This window comes from Leptonychotes weddellii, chromosome 7 (assembly GCF_054177405.1).
Source record: "Leptonychotes weddellii isolate Sample4059 chromosome 7, ASM5417740v2, whole genome shotgun sequence".
Classification (NCBI taxonomy): Eukaryota; Metazoa; Chordata; class Mammalia; order Carnivora; family Phocidae; genus Leptonychotes; species Leptonychotes weddellii.
The window spans coordinates 7,289,997-7,310,625 of record NC_138375.1 but is presented as its reverse complement, the minus strand read 5'-3'; the positions used below and the strand labels follow the sequence as shown (position 1 = coordinate 7,310,625).

Sequence of the window (20,629 nt, the reverse complement as noted above, 5' to 3'; positions counted from 1 at the left end):
TATGCTTATTAGAGAAAATGTGTAGAAAACTCAGAAAGGTGGAAAAACGAAACGGAAGCACCCCAGCGGCCAAGTACAACCTCTGCCACTCACAGTCTCTCCTGAAAGCTGACTCTGCTCACCTGCTCAATTACTGTTTTCAACCACCACTGAGGACCCATCAGTGTTATAGCTGCAATGATTTTGGCGTGCAGGACTCCAAGTGCCCAGTCCTAGGGAAATAAAACCATTTAAGATTTATTTATTTGAGAGAGAGCGAGCAGGGGGAAGGAGACAAGTAGGGAACCCGATACTACGTGGGGCTCGATCCCAGGATCCTGAGATCATGACCTGAGCTGAAATCAAGAGTAGGGTGCTTAACTGACAAAGCCACCCAGGCGCCCTGGGAAATAAAAACCACTTAACAGATTTTCATTTTCAGCAATAAACCCAGCATAGAGGCTATATAATTTTCCTGCATATTTCATTTCAAACCAGAAGTTCTGCAGGATTAGTAACAATTTTACAGAAGACTAACAAACACTAGAAAACCCAGGGAAATTGCCCACCCTCCCCCACACCCGCACCCCCTACCAGAGCTCAATTTCACCGTTTCTAACAAAACAAATTCTAGTATATTTCAGAAACCTACAGTACTTTTCCAAGAGAATTAGGAAATAAATAAAACAGTGCCATAATTTTGTTTCATCAAACCACCTTAGGCTGCCGTGTTGGTTTTAGCCAAGCTAATTATGTCAAAATAGCCTGTGGAGCCATGTTCGGCCTAAAGAAACTATCCCAAAGGCTCACAGAGAGCTCCTAGCTCTAGTACTGCTGAACTGCTATTAGAACCTCCAGGGCCACACCAGGCTCCCCGCTGTGCCTCTGGCCTGCTCATGCCAGTGTCCCACCCGTGCTCCACCGGGCAGCCGGAGTCATTGCCACCCCCACCCTCCACCACGTGATGACTCAAAGCCCAAATCAGACCACATAAGGGCAATTCCCTACTTACAACCCCAAGGTCCTCAGCATGGCACACAAAATCCTTCATAGCCTGGTGTCTGGTTTTGTTTTTTATGTATTATTTTATTTATTTTTTAAAAAGATTTTATTTATGTATTTATTTAACAGAGAGCGAGAAAGAGAGAGCGAGCGCATGTGAACACAAGTAGGGGAAGCAGCAGCAGAGAGAGAGGGAGAAGCAGACTCCCCGCCGAGCAGGGAGCCCGACGTGGGGCTCGATCCCAGGACCCTGGGATCATGACCTGAGCCGAAGGCAGACACTTAACGACTGAGCCATCCAGGCGTCCTTTAATGTATTTTTTAAAAGATAACATGGAACATTTAGATCTATTCTTATATAAAACCAAAACCTTTTGCAGAGAAGGCTGGAGTCCTCTGTGACTACCAGCCCAAGTCCTGATTCCTCCCCAGCAACGACCACTGCTAACACTGGTATGTACCCTCCACATTTTTTCCCCTATGCATTTACCTGTATCTGCACATATTCATCCCACAGAAAAGATGTAGTATCATTTTTATATGGATTTTGCTCATACCGTTTTTCCTTTTCATTGTCCACCATCTTCAGGCTAATGTTCTGATTTACTGATTTGGTTAGTATTCTGACAATCTTCTTTAAATGGGATCAAAGGTTGACGTATGCTCTGAATTCTTGCACATCCTAAAAATGGCTCATCACTCTGACAAAAAGCTAAATGACATTATGCCAGGATATAGGAAGCTTGGTTTGTCTCCCTTTTCTCTCAATGGCCTATAGATGCTCTTCTGCTACATGGCTTGTGGTGCTACAGAAAAAAGTTCACTACCAATATGATTCTCTTTTTTGAAGTTTGACTTCTCTTTACCTTTAGAATTCAGAAATCTTACCAAGATATGCTCAAATATGTGTTTTTCTTATCAGTTTCATCTCAATGTCCACTTCACCAAATCTGATGAGTCCTTTAACATACAGAATCAGGACTTTCTTCAATTCAGTTAAATTTTTCTATTTCATTCCATGTTGCCTCATTTCTGCACTCTGGAGCTCTTATTAGGGGATGTTAAATTCCCTTCACCTTCCTACTTGTTCAGTTTTGCTCTGTGCTGGGCAGTGGTCTTCCAGGAGCCCAATCATAACTTCAATGGTGACTACCCAAGTCTTTAATTCATCTACTGAATGTCTGAGATCCATGCGATTCAGCATCACAGTTCCACTTTGTTTTATTGCCATTGTGTGTGCATACACACACACTCCCCTTGATCTCCTGCGTTTTTATTCTTCTGTTTGGATGCTCATGGCTTGGTGAGCAACCAGTTCCATGTCACAGGGCATGTGTTCTGATTGCTCTGCCTGACCTGTTTTTCTGTTGTTGCTGTGCACTCCCTTAGATAAAGCATTTGGTTATTTTTCTCTGCAGGTTCGATGAGGCTCAGGTCTATAACCTAAAGGACTGCAAAAGGACATTTTAGCCCTTTAGACCTTTGGGAGAGCAAGTACCAGTCTCCTACAGAGAACATGGCAAAAGCCTCCCCGCTGCTTCTCTATGGTCCCAGGCTCCCAGGTAGGGAAGATTTGACCCACAAATTCAGCTTTCTTTTGGCCTTTCGGAGTCTAGAAGGCACCCAGGTGAGGTTCATGTTCACCTGAGAAGTCCACAGACTGCTCAAGTTCAAGCTCTTCAAAGATCCACTGATATATCTAGACCTTTCCCACAGGATAGGACACGTAATACTAGTTCCTCTGCTAGAATTCCAAGAGTCTAATCTCCCATAAATCTATAGCTGCTTGACACAGGGAAGGCAAGTAGCTTAGAGTCAGGAATGAGACAAAGCACACTGTTCTGTCAAATGTTAGAGTTTTATCCAGAATTTTAAAGATACCATGCTGTATATATCCATCTACAACCTGTATTTTTCTTCTACTTAAAAACATGTCTGAGGGCACCTGGGTGGCTCAGTCGGTTAAGCGGCTGCCTTTGGCTCAGGTCATGATCCCAGGGTCCTGGGATCAAGTCCCGCATAAGGCTCCCTGCTCTGCGGGGAGCCTGCTTCTCCCTCTCCCTGCTTCTCTGCCTGCCTGTGTTCTCTATCTCCCTGTCAGATTAAAAAAACCAAAAAAACCCAAAAAAACATGTCTGAGAGCTATCTATAGCAAAACATACAGCTCTACTTCACTCTTTTTAACTGCTGCACTAAGTGTCAAAGTAAAAATAGATCACATTTCTTTAGTCATTCTCTGCTGATGGACATCTGGGTTGCTTATAATTTTGACATTATAAAAAATGACAGTGGAAACAGCCTTGGTTGTACTTCCTGCCCACATGTAAATATTTCTTTTTTTTTTTTTTTTAAAGATTTTATTTATTTATTTGAGAGAGAGAATGAGAGAGAGAGCATGAGAGGGGTGAGGGTCAGACGGAGAAGCAGACTCCCTGCTGAGCAGGGAGCCCGATGCGGGACTCGATCCCGGGACTCCAGGATCATGACCTGAGCCGAAGGCAGTCGCTTAACCAACTGAGCCACCCAGGCGCCCACATGTAAATATTTCTTTGCAGCAGATCTGGAAAAGTGAAACTGCTAGGTCATAAATATAAATATTCTTAAAACTGTATAGTTTCCAGTTACTCTGCAAAATGACAATGTTGGGTACTGTCAAGACCACCAAGGACACACATGTAATCGTGCAAGCTGCATTTACTGCTCACTGCAGTGAGGAGGAACACACAGTATGCAGAAGCTGGGGTGCTCACTAAGAATGTTAGAAAAGCTTATTATAGTATTTCGGTTTGTTTGAGGTGCTAGGAGAGAATTTAAGGAAGCAGGGCTTTGCTCTATGTCAAATCCTTTAGAAAGTGAGGTAATCTATATTGGGTCTCTTACTAAATTCTATCCAAAAGCAGGGACTGACTGAGGCTAAAACTGTAGTAGCCAATGATGTTAGCTGGGAATGGGGGGGTGTCTTCTCATTTCTGCGGTTTGGACAATGCTCATGTTTTGCCTGTGTTCAGACAGGATTATGAAAGGGTCTTGCTTTTGTCTGGCTCCATCACGGTCACAGAGTGGTCTTGTGTGATGCTGATGTTCTGTGAAATTTCTGCCAGACAGGAGAACACCAAGGCCTAGCTGATGATGCTAGGCCAGCTCCTGGATACCAGGGGCTACTTGCTCTTTTTCAGTGCTGCACACTGCATAACATCAAGACGCAAACAGTACCTATTTGCTGCATTTGCAGTGATTACCGGGTTAAGGCAGCATCTGTCTGACCTCCTTCCATAGTAATGTTCTGTGTTTTCTTTTGGGATATCAAGTAATCTGTAAGAGGACACTGCCACCATTCAAATAACTACTTCTGCATTGTAGTGGTGTGAAACATGCCTGCAAATTCCTCTCCCATTAGGTGGTTGGGGTCTATAGCCCCTTACCTTGAATCTGGGCCAACCACTGTGTCTTGCTTGTATCCAATAGAATGTAGTGAAAAGCAATACTGTGGGAATTCTGAAATGAGGTCATAAAAGGTGGCGCAGCTCCTACCTTGTTGGGACACTCATTTTCTCTCAAGTGCAGTATAAGAAGCCCAACTACCTTGACGCTACCAAGCTGTGAGGAAGCCCAGTTACATCCAGGAGCTCCAGCCAACAGCCCAGTTGGGGTGAAACCAACAACCAATGTCAATCCTCACAGGTGAGTGATGATGCTTCCAAAGGATTCCTGCCACAGCTCTCAAACACACTCGGCTACTGAGTCTTCCCAGCTGAGGCCCCAGGTAACATGGAGCAGAGACAAGTCAATATGGCCGGTCTTATTTTCTAGGCTGCAGACTCTCTGGACACAATAAATGGTTGTTTTAAGCCACACAGTTGTGACATAACTTGCTAGGCAGCAATAGTAACTGAAGACCCATCGACCTTCACCTGATGGGTTCCGTATCCACTGACAATCCTTGCTGGAATCATTTATTTTGTTAACTATTGCAAAATACTGATTTTCTTTTTTTTTTTTTTTTAAAGATTTTATTTATTTATTTGAGAGAGAGAATGAGATAGAGAGAGCATGAGAGGGGGGAGGGTCAGAGGGAGAAGCAGACTCCCTGCTGAGCAGGGAGTCCGATGCGGGACTCGATCCTGGGACTCCAGGATCATGACCTGAGCCGAAGGCAGTCGCTTAACCAACTGAGCCACCCAGGCGCCCGCAAAATACTGATTTTCTAAATCTGTTAATTCCTCTACATTTGTTAGCTGGCATGATTCTGTAAAAAACAGCTTTCCTTCAATCCCTGATGCTATCTGACTATACTGCGATACATCTCTTATACAAAGACATCACATGTGCTTATTTCCCTCTCTCTCTCACTCTCCTCTCCGAGTCTGATCCAGAGCACACTGGATTTGAGGCAGTTCCAAACATATGCTCTGTCTCACTGCGTGGTCTGCCCCCTCCTCCCTCCTAGAGTATCATTTTCCTTTCTTACCCATTCCTCTATACTCTACTAGGTTGTCCTAGACATTGTCCCCTACAGAAAACCAAATCCCAACTCCCAAAACCAGGATAAATACCTCTCCCACATGATGCTGCAGCAACCTGTGCTTGCCCCAGTCACAGAGCAGCCTACCTGTTACCTGTCTGTCTGGCCCACCTGCCTGTAAGGTGCACAAGAAGTTCCTGCATTGGCCTCATTTCCATCTGAGTGAGTTATACAATACAGGGTTTTAGCACTAATGTAAATATGTGCTGTTAAATGAAGTTTTTGTGGAGCTCTTCATCTGGAAAGGAGAGGAAGGGAAATCCCACATAATTTTCATTTCCAGTAAATCCACTGTCATATACAAGAGGAAACAGAAACAAGGCTGAGAAGCCTCTGAATGACCGAAGTCAGTGCCTAGCTCTTTCCCCTAGGATCTCTTAAGAATTTGAAGTCTATGATGCTAATTTCCGGCTCTAAATACTATAGAAAAGTTTCCCTACTAGCTTTAAGATCTTTTGTGACCTATATAAGTTCGTCAGAATGCTCTTTTTAATAAGCCTGTGACTTTGTGGGAAAACATGCTGTAATTATTTTAAAAATGTAAGTTACTGCTTAAAGTCTCAAACCTAAAAGAAGCAAGATATATCACCCTAACTAAAAAGTGGAAAGATCAATGCATGTTAGTTTGTATCTTTAAATATCATGTGAAGCCTAAATGAATAGTGACATTTCAACCTATAAAGACCTTTTAAAGGAATTATATGACCTGCATATTCTGAAGGCAATAGATTAAAATGCATTATTTAATCGATTTTATAAGGGTTCCTACAATAGAAAAAAATAAGGAGTCTTTCTAAACAAACCACCTATAATCATTTAAAAAAAAAAAAAAAATGAAGGATTTTTCTGATCCGAGGTCCACAAAGAAAAATCACGAGCAAAAGTCAGGCACTTACCTGCCATGGGTAAAAAAGAGGAGTCTGATCCAAGGGAACCCTCAGGGGAGCAACAATAACCAGTTCAAACAGGAGCCCCAGCAAGAGCGGGACAACTCCCGCCAACAGCACGGCAACTATCAAAGTCTTCATGATCTATTAGGAAACGAGGCCATGTCACTAGAGAGTCTTTCTGATTTTCAGCTAAACTATTCCATTTGGAAATTTATTTTTCTTCTTTAACCTGATGCCTAACAGAATATATTATTACCTCACATACATTTTATGTTACACCATTAATTGAAATTTGAATGTGTATATACAAGCTCAAGCTATAACAGAAGCATGAAATTATTATGCATTTTTGCTATAAAATTCTAAAAAATTCATTTTATTACATATATTAATCAGGTGGCTGTGCTATTTTTTTCAATCTCATTCTCAGAAGTAGGCTTCTGTTTGTCCAAGAAAAGCTACTGATTATCCCAAGCTGCTATTCCAATGGCGGCCAACTCAAAGGCTGACCTGTGACCCCTGAGGTGGCCTGGTATAGGGAGAAGGGCTCTGTTAAACCCCAATGAAGGTAATTAATCAATCTGATCAAACTAGCTCCCTTCAGAACCCTCTATGGTCCAACAAAACTCACTATGATGACAGAAATGTCCTATATCTGTGTTGCCAGTATGGTAGCCATTAGCCACATTGCTAGAGCCACAGCTCTAGAATTTGAACAAAGCAACACAAAATGAAAGTCAAAACAAAGAGAAAAAAAGAAAGACTATGAAAGCATCACTACAGAATCCTGATGAAGAAAGGAGTCTTTAGAGTGGCTCTGATGTCTGAGGACCTCCCTTTTTCTTAAGGTAGCCTCAATGAGTATGTCTGCTGTTTCAACAAGAGACTAATACGATGTGGGTGAAGATGCACTACTTGTTTTAAATGGCATACTAAAGATCAAGAAGAGTATCAAATGAAAACTGGTATTAGCTGGTTTCTGTATTTTAAATATAGTTATGTGTCTCATTATCTTGTGGAATTAAATAGCAATTAAAGCCCTCTGTTCATAATATAAAATAAATCTCATGTTTTTCTTTCAACACTAATATTAACCTTTCAGTGAAATGAAAATCTAAATTCAGATACAAAACTAGGATTATACAAAAGAAGAGGCATAAGTAGTGACCTAAACCTATTTACCAGTCATAGCCAACATCACAATCAATAAATCACCACCCCTGGACAATCATCTTACACTGCCATTTTTTTCCCCACCTTTGTGCAACTAAGTACTTTACTGAGTAATAATTTCCATTACTTACTACACTTTCACATTAGCCAAGACATTCTTGAATTAGCAATAGAATGTGTAATTAAAGGAATCCCATTTATATGAAAAACATGTAAAACTTAATCCTGAAGTCAAGATTTTTACATATTCAAATAGATCAAAAAATCAAATTTTAGAAAAAATATCTTAAAGGAAATTTTCACTTAAACTGATTTTAAATTCTACAGAGTATCTTATTCTTTAAGAATTTCCAAAACAACTTTTCTAATTGCATTACTTACTTAAGGGCCTAACTGGATCACTTAATAGCATGATTTTCTTTTGACCCTTGAATACATCTGACACATCTGACCATGGTTCTCAGAATGAACCAGAAAGCTACTACTGTCTTAAAGGAATAGTCCTTCTAATTAAAAAAAAAAAAAAATCAATTCTCTTGACACTATCAGCATAATGAAGAAATGAAAGTGAAAAGATTTAAAGAAACGACTGAAAAAAAATATCCACTACTCCTGTCATATAAGATCAGTTCTTTATTAGAAAAACCTACCATGAGGGACCACTCTTTAACCTTCTGGAAGATCACTCTGCGTCCCTGTGGCATCCATGCCACGAGCACCGTCACTGCCCTTATGGTGAGCCAGCAAACATAGAGACCACAAGCAGCTGTGTAGAGCTCATGAATTTTGGCAGTCCCCGTCCAAAATGACATTAACCAACGGCCAGCAAATACTGAAAATAGAAAGGCTGATAAATGAGATATATGGCTATCTATGTAAAAACTGCCTCAGATAAAGAGTGAATACAAATAAATTCTACCATGTACCAATAAAAATCTACATCAAGCAAGATGATTTATAAAGTAACTTTCTTCACATGGTTATACTCCTCAATAAGGCTAGAGAGAACAGCAAGGTCCAAATGTCTTGTGTATTTTTCTATGGATTGATTTCCTCTTAATACAGTACTATTTATTATTTTCAAATACCTAAAAGAAGCTAATGGCTGTGCTGAGCATTTTCCATGTATTATATCATTAATCCTCCCCAAATCCCCCAAGTAGCCACTATATCTCCATTCTGAAGATTAGGAAACCAAAGCTCAGCAACAGAACCTTGCCCAACCAAGGTCATGTGCGGGTGGAGGCTGAATTTGAACTCATGCCTATGTGACAAAGCTCATGCTCTTGACCAATGAACCACACTGCCTCCAATTAAATTAAACCAGCTCATCAACAGTTAAGTCTTACAAGCCGCAATGCTCGTAAGACTTCTTTGCAACCTCCCAAAATGGTTTGGGTGTGAAGACAAGTTGTTTTTAAAGACAAATGTTATGTGAAACAAACACATGGATAGATAGATATAATTTCACATACTTCTAATCAAGTGTTTTTGAGAGGACAGGGTTAAGTTTTTAATTTGTAGTAAATTATCATCAGAAAGTAAACCATGGAGGGAAACAGCCTCCTTCGCCACCTTAAATGCATATATGACACCAAGCATTTCTAGGATTAAACATGACTATGTTCTTCCCATTAGATGGTGAGATTGGGTTAACAGGGAAATATTCAGTTAACAATATTTAATGAAATTAAAGTCCTTTTACTGCCAAATTCAGGTACTACGTTTCCTTCAAGTTTTTCTTAATATTTCTGATAAAAACATGAAAATGGAACATAAAAACCACAAATGTAAAACAGTCCAAAATTCAAAAACTAAGTTTTCTCAGCAATATGTTTACTACACTGCACCTAACCGTTAATCACTTTGTCATTTTAACAGCTGTGATTATGAGTAGTGAGGATTTAGCAAGCACAGTTCTAAAGGTCAAAGTCATTATTCAGAAACATGCAAAAAAATTTTTATCACCACTTGTCGTTAAATCACAATTCCTACAGATTAGAGAATATTCTCATTATTTTTAGAAACCTCACTTGGAATTATATTTTCTACTTGCTCCTTCCTGACCTTATTAGCCCTCATGGAAAAACTCAAGTATTTAATACAAATTTGATTTATAAAATTATAAAGGTAGTGCTATAATCAAGATACTAACTCAATATACATTTATGTGCTTGTAAGAGATGAAAACTATCTTCCACTTAATGATTTCTTAAGCAGCTAACATGTATCAGTATGATTTAGAATTTTCTTGCTTGCTATACACACTAACTGGGAGGGTGGGGGCAGCAAGCTCTTCCTGAGACTTTGTCACTGGCTTTGGACTCGACCCCATTTACCTCTGACCTTTGCAGAACATGACAAACTATTATATTCATCCACAGTGTCTTACTTGTTAGATAAGGAGATGGTGTCTAGCCAAAATTTAAAGATTAGTATTTTTGAATACCAGATGATAAAGGGAAACAGTCTGACTTTATAAAGTGTCTAGTTACACCATGCCGTGGACTGGAAAGATACAGTGAGGGCAAACATAATTAACATCAAAAGACTGGCTTGAAAAAATGATTTAAGCCACAGATAACTTTTTGAAAACCCATTCTATAAAGAGACTATCTCCAAGAAAACTGAGCGACCACATATACTTTACTTCTAAAACTGAATCAGGAATTTTATCTTGATTTTGTTCACCCCTCTGTTCCAGTACAAATGACTCCAAGGAGAGGGGGAGCCCTAAAAAGATCAATATCCCATATTCAATCAAAAATAAGGGGCAAACTATTTCAAGTTTATACTTGATGAAAGATACAAAGCATCTTCTCACGTCATTAGCTCATACCTGGTAGAGTAAGGCAGATGAGGCTGGCAATCAGTAAGGTTATACACATGAAGACAATCAACAAAAAAATCTGTAAGGCAAAACATAAGACTGCATAAATGGTTCATGTGCTCAACATGACACCCCTCAAAGAATCAGCACAATTCTCACAGTAAAAATCAATTGCCTATATTTCCAGGTTTCCTTCCATTTCACATAAAAAGGTATTTTTATTCTAGGTAAAATTACCGTAATTTTGGCCAAAAGAAAATATTTGAAATATATTTTCATATAGTCAGATACATCAGCAAGTAACAAGTAAATATATTTTTTAATCAGAGAGCATACAAATAAAACATAACCAGCTTAAATTTTCCCTATTAATTAAAACTAAAAACATTCCCTTTTTAATCAAATTCTCAAAAACAAGTTTTTATGAAAGGAGAGTGCTGTCCAATTAGAACTTTCTGTGGAAGCTGCACGGCCCGACAGAGCAGCCACCAGCACAAGTGGTCACGGAGCACCAGACACACGGTCAGGGTGAACGAGTAATGAAATTTTACACTGCATTTACTCTGGTGTAATCCCACTAGAAAAGTATGATTTTTTTTCTTTTTTCAGCTTTATTGAGGTGTAACTGACAAAATTATAAAGTGTACAATGGGATTTGCTGTATGTACACATTGTAAAGGGATTCCCACCATTAAAGTAATTAACACATCATCATACCACATCCTTACAAATTGTATTCACTTTTAATTAAGTTTAAATGTAAATAGCCACGCGTAGCTAGGGGTTCCTGCACTGAGAAGAGCAGATAAAAAGGGAACACACTAAGAGGAAAGCAGCTGCCCTGGGCAGAAAAGGAGCAAGGGTTGCTTGCCTTCTACCTTACCAGGCACCCCTCTTCCCCTGCCCAGAAGGCAAAGCTCTAGCGGGAAGACTGAAAAGCACGTACAATCACACTCTAAAGAGGAGCCTTTAAGGCTGTCAGCTTTCGCTGCTTAAGAAACCTCCTACCGGTTGTCTCTGATCTGGGCCAGAAAGTACCTTTTGCCCATCTAAGAGCCTCATCTCCCAGGACTCCTCCCATCTCTCACGCTCACCTGCATACACCCCACCCTCTAGATACACTTAATTCCCTGCAGTTCCAAACCTACCATGTCTAACCTGCCTCTTGGTTTGGCACGTACCTGGAGTGCCCTTCCGTTTTTCCATTTTGTTCTCTGTCTGGCCTAACCTTGGAGACTTAAAATCATCACCTCCTCCACATGGATTCCTGAATGCCTTCCAAAAAAGCGTTCTGTGGAGCAAGGAGTGACCAACTGTGCAACAAGTTACCATATAGCAAGTGAGGTGAGGACTAAGGCCTGAGGATCAAATTTAACAACACAAAAGCCACCATGGCGACCCCTGTCAGGAAGAGTTTTGGTGGAGTTTGGGGGGAAAGTTGTGCTGGGACAGGCACTTCCTTAACCAGTCTGGTCTTCAGTTTCATCAGATGTAAACATGAGATTACTACTCCTTTGCAGTATTGGGATGGATAGTAAGTGGGAAAAACATTAGAATAGAATGCCCATTCCAGTTCCTGACACATAGCTAAACTAGATCAATAATGTTAATTTCTTATTTTCACTAGGGTCTTTAACACTGCTGCTCTCAAACAGCAGGGAGCAAAAGCACACAGAATCCCAACACTATGATCCATCTCTAAAATCTGATAAACTTACCTGATATTTACATGTATCAGGCTGCTAATGGGAGGGCTAGGGGTTCTTGTCAGGAGACTGTAAGATATGTCTATACAGAGGACTACGTGCTAATAGCACTTTTCTCAAAAGACATTTGAAAAAAACTTGACTTCCACTTCAGTCTTATAGTACCTACCCTGAGTGGAAAATTTAAAGGCCGACGATAAGGCTGAAAGCCAACCGGCCCTCCTTGCTGGAGTATGGCTTGGTGGGCTGCATGTAGGCCTTCCCCCACCACGGGAATAGCGTTGTTATTTCGAGCATGCTGATTATTGTTAACTTGTTGATTTGCACTGTTCTCGTTTTCTTCCTGGTCTCCCAATAAATAGGAATGAAGATCCCTGTGTAAAAATTACATTCTCACTTCAGATCAGAATAAACAGCAGACATGAGACTTACTTTCTTATTATTACTTAAGGTAGAAAATGTACAAGTAGAATCTGTACACAGCAATGTTAAGTACTTCATTCTGGTCTAAATGTTGGTACCTGCTTTAAAGTAAACCTTTCCAAATTTAATGTTAATGTCCACAACACCCCACAAATTCAGCTCAGCTACCATGTCTGCTGTGGCGTGGAGCTCAGCTACAACCTCCAGACCACACTTCAGTCATGGCAAACATGCCAGGGCGAGGAGGAGGCAGCTTGGGGCAGGCAGAGACAGGCACCTGCTCAACCCAATACAACCAAATGCAGATTTCACGGTAAGGTCTCTGCAGAATACCACATATTTTCTGAAAGAAACATTTAAATTACAAAGATCCAACTTTAAAATAAGTATCTAATATGGAAAGCTTGAAAAAAATAAAAGGCAACGTGTTGACTAAATGCCGGAGAAACCACTTGCCAGGATAGGACTTCTAAAATAATCAGGATTGGGGTGCCTGGGTGGCTCAGTCAGTGTAGCTTCTGCCTTCAGCTCAGGTCATGATCCCGGGGTCCTGGGATGGAGCCCCTGTTGGACTCCCTACTTGGTGGGGAGTCTGCTTCTCCCTCTCCTTCTGCCCGCCCCCCCCCCCACTCTCTCTTTCTCAAATCTTTAAATAAAATAAAATTTAAAAAATAATCAGGATTAAGTTGGTTTGCTTTTAATGCACTGAAAAAAATGTTTACTTATACCCTGTGTAATGCAGTCAAAGAACCTGGGCCAGCAGCAAACCTCTGTAAGACGGTAAAAACATGCATACCTTCTCCATAAAAGAACGGACAATAATAATTAGAAAAATAAGAAAAATTAAGAATTAAAAGAACCTGCAGATACCACTAAATGGTCTCTTCTTAAAACTACTATTTCCTGAGGTGGCGGCGGGGGAGGGGGGAGGTGCATGGAACGTACAGAAGGGTTATCATGGGCCTACTTACAGCAAGTATCCAGCAGTAACAGTCCATGCTCGCACAAGCCCTTTCAGCCACTGCCGCGTGTGTCCCTGTTCAAGCAGCGCTGGCAAGACCACCTGAAGCAGAAGCAGCTCAAGGGACAGTTCACTCACTGGAGCATCACTAAGACAATTAAAAACAGCTGTAATTCACAATATGAATCTATTTTCCATTATAACTATATCAAATGTTAAACATCTGATGGGAAAACTCCTTGGAAGAGTCTTATGAACTCACTGTCGTTATCACCTCTCCCCCACTCTCCCTTGAAGCCAGCAAGGCTTCCCCCTCCGACTCCTCCAAAACTGTTCCCCACAAGGATCACCAATGACCTTGGTGTCATTAAACCTGATGATCAGTCGTGGTGCTCACCTCACTTGCTGTGTAGCAACACGTTACACAACCGGTCACTCCTTGCTCCTCAAAACACATTCTCCCTAGATGACTTTCTAGATCTGTTAGTTGTCCTTCAGCTCCCTGGGCTGGAGACAATGAGGGTCCCAGGCTCTGCTCCTCTCTCCACTCATCTATGCATGCTCTCTGGATAAAAGCAAACTCATGTGGCTTAAAATACCATGTTTCTGTAAATTTCTATGTACCACTCAGACATCTACCCTAACTCCCAACTTTATATCCCAAGTGCCAACTCAGTGTCTCCTATAGACATTAGACATCTTAAATTGATCATTATCAAATTTGCACTCTTCCCTTTTAATCCTGTTCCCCCACAGCCTTCCTCACCTCAGTAAATGGCAACTCCATCTTTCCAGATGCTCAGGACAGGAACTTCCATCCTTGACTGCCTTTTTTTCACTTCACACTCAAAGAGTCCTACTGAGTGGACTCTAAGAATACCCTAAATCTCAATTCTCATGACCTCCACGGCTACTTCCTTCACCTCAGCTACCCTCCCCTCCCACCAGGATCCCTGCATTATCCTCCCAGCTGGCTTCCTGCTCCTGCCCTGGCCACCCTGAGCCAGTCTCTTCTCATTCCAGCAGCCACAGTGATACTCGTTAATCTGCACCAGATCACTCTTCTGTTCCAACCTTTCCAAGAAACTCCCTAAATCACTCAAGTTAAAGCCAAAGTGCTTACACTGGCTTAGGAGCCTCTCTAGGATCTGACTTCCCATGACCTTTCTGACCTCACAGCCAACTACCATGCTTTCCTTCTACTCCAGCCGAACTGGCCTTCCTGCTGCTCCTCAAACAGACCTCAGTGTCACTGTACTTGCCCGACCCCCTGCAAGGACACTCTACCTCCAGGAATCCACATGGCTCACTCCCTCAGCACTCCTTCAGGGCTTTCCTCAACTGTCCCCTCCTCAGGTCCCCATCAGTCACTTCTAAATTACAACCCCATTCTGACCACTCTCTCTATTCCCTTTGTCTGCTTCATTTTTCCCCACAGTATTTATGGCCCCTGATATACTATACTATGTTTTATCTATTTCTATGGCTGTCTCCCCCTCACTGAAATATAAGTGCTACAAGAACAGAATTTTCCTGATTCTGTTTTGTTCACTGTTATATATGTAGTGCACAGAAAAGTACCAGGCATATCATGGGCCCTCAATTGTTTTTAATGGAAGAATGGGAGTAAAAACCACTATGTAGTCCAAAAACTTTGCTAAACTTCTAGGTATAACTGACTACCAAAATGGGTCTATCCTAACAATATCTAAAGCCAAAACCTGTGCTTCCTGGTTCCATGACCAGATCCAAATACATAAGGAGGGAGTAATGATTTAGTTAGGGAAAAACTCAGAGAATAAAACCTTAATTTGGATTTTGAGGAAAGATAACAAAAGCTTGCCAGGCAAACAGGGGGAGGAAGGTTATCCCAAACAGAAAGGGAAAAACAAGGGATAGCTAAGTATTTTAGGGAGACTTAATGGAGGGGAACATGGCTGGAGAACAGAATTCAAGTCAGACAATGCTGGGACAAGACGCTGGAAAGTCAATGTGAGATTATGCCAAGCCTTGCGTGTCTTTCTAAATGACCCAGATATTATCACGTAGATTATGGAGAGGCAGGGTGTTAAGGATGGGTTATAAATGGAGAAGAAGAGGAAGGCCTAAACTAAGGAAGTGGTAAATCAAGTTGGATTAGATAAGAGATCTTTTAAAAGGAGACTTGGGGCGCCTGGGTGGCTCAGTTGGTTAAGTGTCCAACTTTTGATTTCAGCTCAGGTCATGATCTCAGGGTCCTGGGAGCAAGCCCATTTGGGACTCCATGCTTAGCAGGGAGTGTACTTGAGGATTCTCTCTCCCCCTCTCTCTTTGTCCCTTCCCCCACTAATATGCTCTCTCTAAAATAAATAAATAAATCTCTAAAAAAATAAAATGAGACTTAAAAGATTTAAAGACCAATTAGAAATAATTGGGTGACTCAGTCGGTTAGGCATCTGCCTTCAGCTCAGGTCATGATCCCAGAGTCCTGGGATCAGGCCCCGCATCAGGCTCCCTGCTCAGCGGGAAGCCTGCTTCTCCTTCTCCCTCTACCGCTCCCCCTGCTTGTGCTCTCTCTCTCTTTCTGTCAAATAAATAAAATCTTGAAAAAAGAAAAGAAATCTGAGGAAGAAATCCAAATTTCCTGGCAGATTTCTGTTCAGGTAACTGAAAGGATAATGCAAGTCACTAAAAAAAGGAATACACGAGGAGTGTTCGTAGAAAACAGGTTTTTGGTGACTTAAGCTTTTAAATCAAAAAGATTTTATAACCATAAGCCTTATATCTTACTTTTAATCTATAATTAACTATGCAACTATGGTATATATGATATGGTTTTCATATAAAGATGTCTGTGGCTAACATGCTCTCATTAAGTATGGTAAACATTTCAATGCTGAACAAAGGCACACTTCATTTGCAGAAAAATAAGTAAGTCTTCCTTTGGAAAATGTAAATGCTAAACTAATGCTTATATAATCAAAAATGACCAAATTCAACTATCAAATGATTTCCAGTATCTGTTTAGAAATGAATGTTGTTTTTTTTTTTTTTAAAGATTTTATTTATTTGACAGAGAGAGACACAGCGAGAGAGGGAACACAAGCAGGGGGAGTGGGAGAGGGAGAAGCAGGTTTCCCGCTGAGCAGGGAGCCCGATGCGGGGCTCGATCCCAGGACCCTGGGATCATGACCTGAGCCGAAGGCAGATGCTTAACAACTGAGCCACCCAGGTGCCCCTAGAAATGAATGTTTTAAATGTATGGACTCTGGATATCAACAGAAATAAATTAGTAAAGCTTCCAAATTTCAAAAACTCACCTGTAGAGCATAACATTGTATGGAAGAAAATTAGGCAGCAAACTCTTAATTATACGTATAGGAAGCCAGAGCATCAGTAGGACAATGGAGCCAAAGACAATCTGCAGTAAGAAAAAAGGCATGACAGCACTGTAAATCATTCCCATGAGAGACAAGCAGGCTCCTGCACATACCCAACCGATACACAATCCAAGTCTACACCCACCCAGGGTCCAGAGTGTTCTCACTCCACACACTATATACTTGGGTCACTCTGTGAAAAGAATGCATTCCTAGGGAGGCTGCTCCTCTCTCTCTCTAGGACACAAGGGCTCAAACACAGGAGCCACAAAGGATAATCACTGCATGGTATGTGAAGAGAGAGTCAGAAACTTACAAAGAAGGACCAGAGTTGTCTGCAACTTAATAAATCACTTATAAGTATTATAAGACATGACCCATATTAATGGCTACAAACTTTCCAAACGGCACAATATTGCTTTTTAAATTTTATTTTGGAAAAACTTCAGTTTTAACTAGGTAATTTCTTCTTCCAGGTGGGAAGAAGCCTTGACATACCTCTGTAAGAGTTTAATTTAAGGGGCACCTGGGTGGCTCAGTCAGTTAAGCATCTGCCTTTGGCTCAGGTCATGATCTCGGCATCCTGGGATTGAGCCCCGCATCGGGCTCCATGCTCCGCGGGGAGCCTGCTTCTCCCTCTCCCTCTGCCTGCCTGTCTGCCTACTTGTGATCTCTCTCTGTCAAATAAATAAATAAACTCTTAAAAAAAAAAAGGGGAGGGGGCGCCTGGGTGGCTCAGAAGGTTGAGCGTCTGCCTTCGGCTTGGGTCATGATCCCAGGGTTCTGGGATCGAGTCCCACATCGGGCTCCCTGCTAGGCGGGGAGCCTGCTTCTCCCTCTGCCTCTGCCTCTCTCTCTCTCTGACTTTCATGAATAAATTAAAAAAAAATTTTTTTTAAAAATTAAAAAAATAAAGAGTTTAATTTAAAAGCTATTAATGAATCTCCACTGCTCCAATGCATATTAAATGTAATTCAGAAACCCATAATTTGGCAATTATACTACTAAAAAACTAGAGGGCATTTTTGTCTTAGTAAACATTTTATTTGTTATCGAAGTAACCAATAAAACAACTATTTGACAAAGAAATTCTACAAGCTTTGCTAAACATAAATTATTCAATATATTTACTCTACCAGTCCCTGACCCAAAAAATCCCCAACAAAACAAAAGGGTAGCACACTTTACTTAAAAATCAATAAAAAGGTATGCTTACCACTGACAAAATAAATCTTCGGAGATGCCTATAAATGGGCAAATGGATCATTTCTTGTACTGGATTAAAATCTGGATCATTCAAATTCCTTAGAAACCATAAGACGCCAGGTCGAAGTACCTGCAAATATATATATATATATATATATTTTTTTTACCAATATCTTCAGACTCCGTATATGAGCTAAAATATTAACATAAAAATAAGCTCTTAAAATTTTGGCTTCATAATAAAATGGGCCCCATAAAATTCACATGGCTTTCCTATGAAAACAAGTTCCTAAATCAGGACCTATATGAAAACTATCTTGTGTTTGACGTCCTTTGATGCTTTTCATCATTCAATGAAAAAAAATTTATTAAGTACAATTTGTCAAGAAATCTAAGTCTTTGAGGTGAAAAGTAAATACTTTTCTTAAAAACACTGTCACTATATTGCATCATCTCGTAAAAAAAGAATTATGTTGCAATTTATAAATGCTCTAAATAGAAGATCTGATTCCAGTCTTACACTCCTGAGAGGAGTTATCTTGTTAATTAAGAAACCCTAAAGCTTCTCAGCATTTTCATTCTACTGTCTACATCTTTTTTCCCTTTCTCAATGGAAATCATCAACCCAAGAGGCTGTGGGTGACGGGGCAATGGATGAGTCTGGGTATCAGCCCTGGGTGGTTCAAATTCACTGAGTTACCCTGTGTAAAGCCTCTCAACTGCCCAAACTGTATTTCTCCATCTTCCAAGTGAGGGGGTATACGACCTCTAAGGTTCCATCCAGTTCCCCAATACTAGGATTCTGTACCAACAAAAAACCACCACACCGAGGAGATGAAAAACTTCATGTAAAAACATTTTATCACTTAACAGTGTATTTCAGAGGTTATACATAATTACAGTTTTGAAAAGATTAAGTTAGTCTCAATCACTTGTTTCAAAGAAAGAATACAAGTTTTATCTGCAAACAGACCTTACTGAACTTACACTATATAATTCAGGAGAACATTTTGACCCCAGCCCGCTTCTTAACTCCTCAATATCTCAAAGAACAAAGTACACCGAGAATAGCATTAAGCCTTGATGCTGTTGTATTCCATTCACACTGGATTAGTCAGCCTCCTCCGGCAGCCCTGCACATTCTCCTCCCTGCATTTCTCCATCACCTCTTTCAATGTAGAGTAAGCTGACTTGTCCGATGGCTGTATTCCTTCCCAGGGTATACGATCAAAAAGAATGGGGATCCTGTCTTTGTTTCTTACTATTATACATCAGCACAGTGTCTGGCCCAGAGTGAACATGCAGTAATATTTGAGGAAAGAATGCACAGCAGCAAGTATACTTGTCAAAATTACTCATTTTTATACTTCCCACTGCATCAGAATGACTGAGCTTGAGACATATACTAATTAAATACTGACCCTACTTTCAGTCTCTTCAAATCAGTAAGGACTATATTCTAAAAATAGGACGAGAACAAGTACCCATCAGGTAAGTGAGCTGGAATCATAAAGGACCCTCACTGTAATTCCATACTTAAGGTGCCTGATTACGTATCTTACATTTTGATCCTGCAAAACCATATCCCTTTTGGTATTTCCAGCACCGTTATTTCCTTGAATGAAGTCCAAGACAGACTCACATCACATAAAATTCCAAAAACTTGTATGAGAGGATGGTCGCAATAACTACCAAATAAAGCAAATGCTTTTAGTTTTTTCCCTCAATCTACTCATCTTTCAAACTCATAAATTTTAGAAATAATAAAACTTGTCAATTTTTGAGACAAATGACTAAAAAGAGTTTAAAAGAAATAAAGCCAAACTCACGTATCAGCTATTCCTTCTTAGACAAAAATAATAGAGAAAATTAGTTAGGAAATCATCATAGCCTTTGAGGCACGACTTGCGGTTAAAAGAAAAGTCCTTCCCATAAATTTACAGCGTTGGCGTTTCCAAGCAGAACTTACCTCTCTCAGCAAGAGGATGAAGGAGGCGAAGTAGAACACATACACCATTCCCACTAGCCAATGCAGAAACATGGTAGTACCTGGAGCTGACTGAAAACTCAGTTCTCGATCTTTCAGAGTAGCATCAAACATTTCCTAAATCAAAACAGAACAGGTGAGAGACATTTGTACCACTTACATTTGCCAAATTAACATCTCCATCTTCCAGGAAGTGAATAAATCACTATGTGTATGGGTTGTGATGTTCTAGGACTACAGTTCTTTTAATGCCATTTCATGGTGTCACAGAAATATAAATGATGTAAGGCTGGATACTATTTCAAAGATGTATAATGACACTTTAAAATTTTAAATGTAAGAAGAAAAGACTGATGAACCAGTTGGTGACTAAGAACTTTACTAATGCTGCTGAAGAACCATTTTTGGTTAACGATAACTTTTCAGGGATGCCTGAGGGGTGCAGGTGGGTGAGCATCTGACTCTTGGTTTCAGCTCAGATCTGATCTCAGGGTCCTAAGATGGAGCCCCGCATCAGGCACCATGTTGTGTTCTGCACTTGGCGCCGAGTCTGCTTGGGTTTTTCTCCCTCTCCTTCTGCCCCTCCCCGCT

At 40.6% G+C, this 20,629-nt stretch overlaps 1 protein-coding gene and 1 long non-coding RNA gene across 5 annotated transcripts in view; both read right to left on the bottom strand.

The window, feature by feature from the left end:
- MARCHF6 (membrane associated ring-CH-type finger 6) overlaps window positions 1–20,629 on the bottom strand; it is a 75,372-nt gene that overhangs the window by 6,561 nt on the left and 48,182 nt on the right. The window contains exons 15-23 of one of the 4 annotated variants that reach the window (XM_081825873.1): window positions 20,021–20,155; window positions 18,062–18,181; window positions 16,786–16,886; window positions 13,497–13,634; window positions 12,272–12,476; window positions 10,406–10,475; window positions 8,217–8,413; window positions 6,400–6,534; window positions 123–212 (exon numbers count right to left, since the gene is read on the bottom strand). In XM_081825873.1, the coding sequence (XP_081681999.1) occupies window positions 123–212; window positions 6,400–6,534; window positions 8,217–8,413; window positions 10,406–10,475; window positions 12,272–12,476; window positions 13,497–13,634; window positions 16,786–16,886; window positions 18,062–18,181; window positions 20,021–20,155 (1,191 nt within the window). The remainder of the gene's footprint in view (window positions 1–122; window positions 213–6,399; window positions 6,535–8,216; window positions 8,414–10,405; window positions 10,476–12,271; window positions 12,477–13,496; window positions 13,635–16,785; window positions 16,887–18,061; window positions 18,182–20,020; window positions 20,156–20,629) is intronic. The other 3 variants (XM_081825874.1, XM_081825876.1, XM_081825875.1) reach the window with 3 other exon arrangements.
- Window positions 213–6,393, bottom strand: LOC145722525 (uncharacterized). The gene is made up of 2 exons (XR_014146839.1): window positions 3,505–6,393; window positions 213–3,290 (listed from the first exon to the last, which is right to left on the bottom strand). It is a non-coding gene; the product is annotated as an uncharacterized LOC145722525 (long non-coding RNA).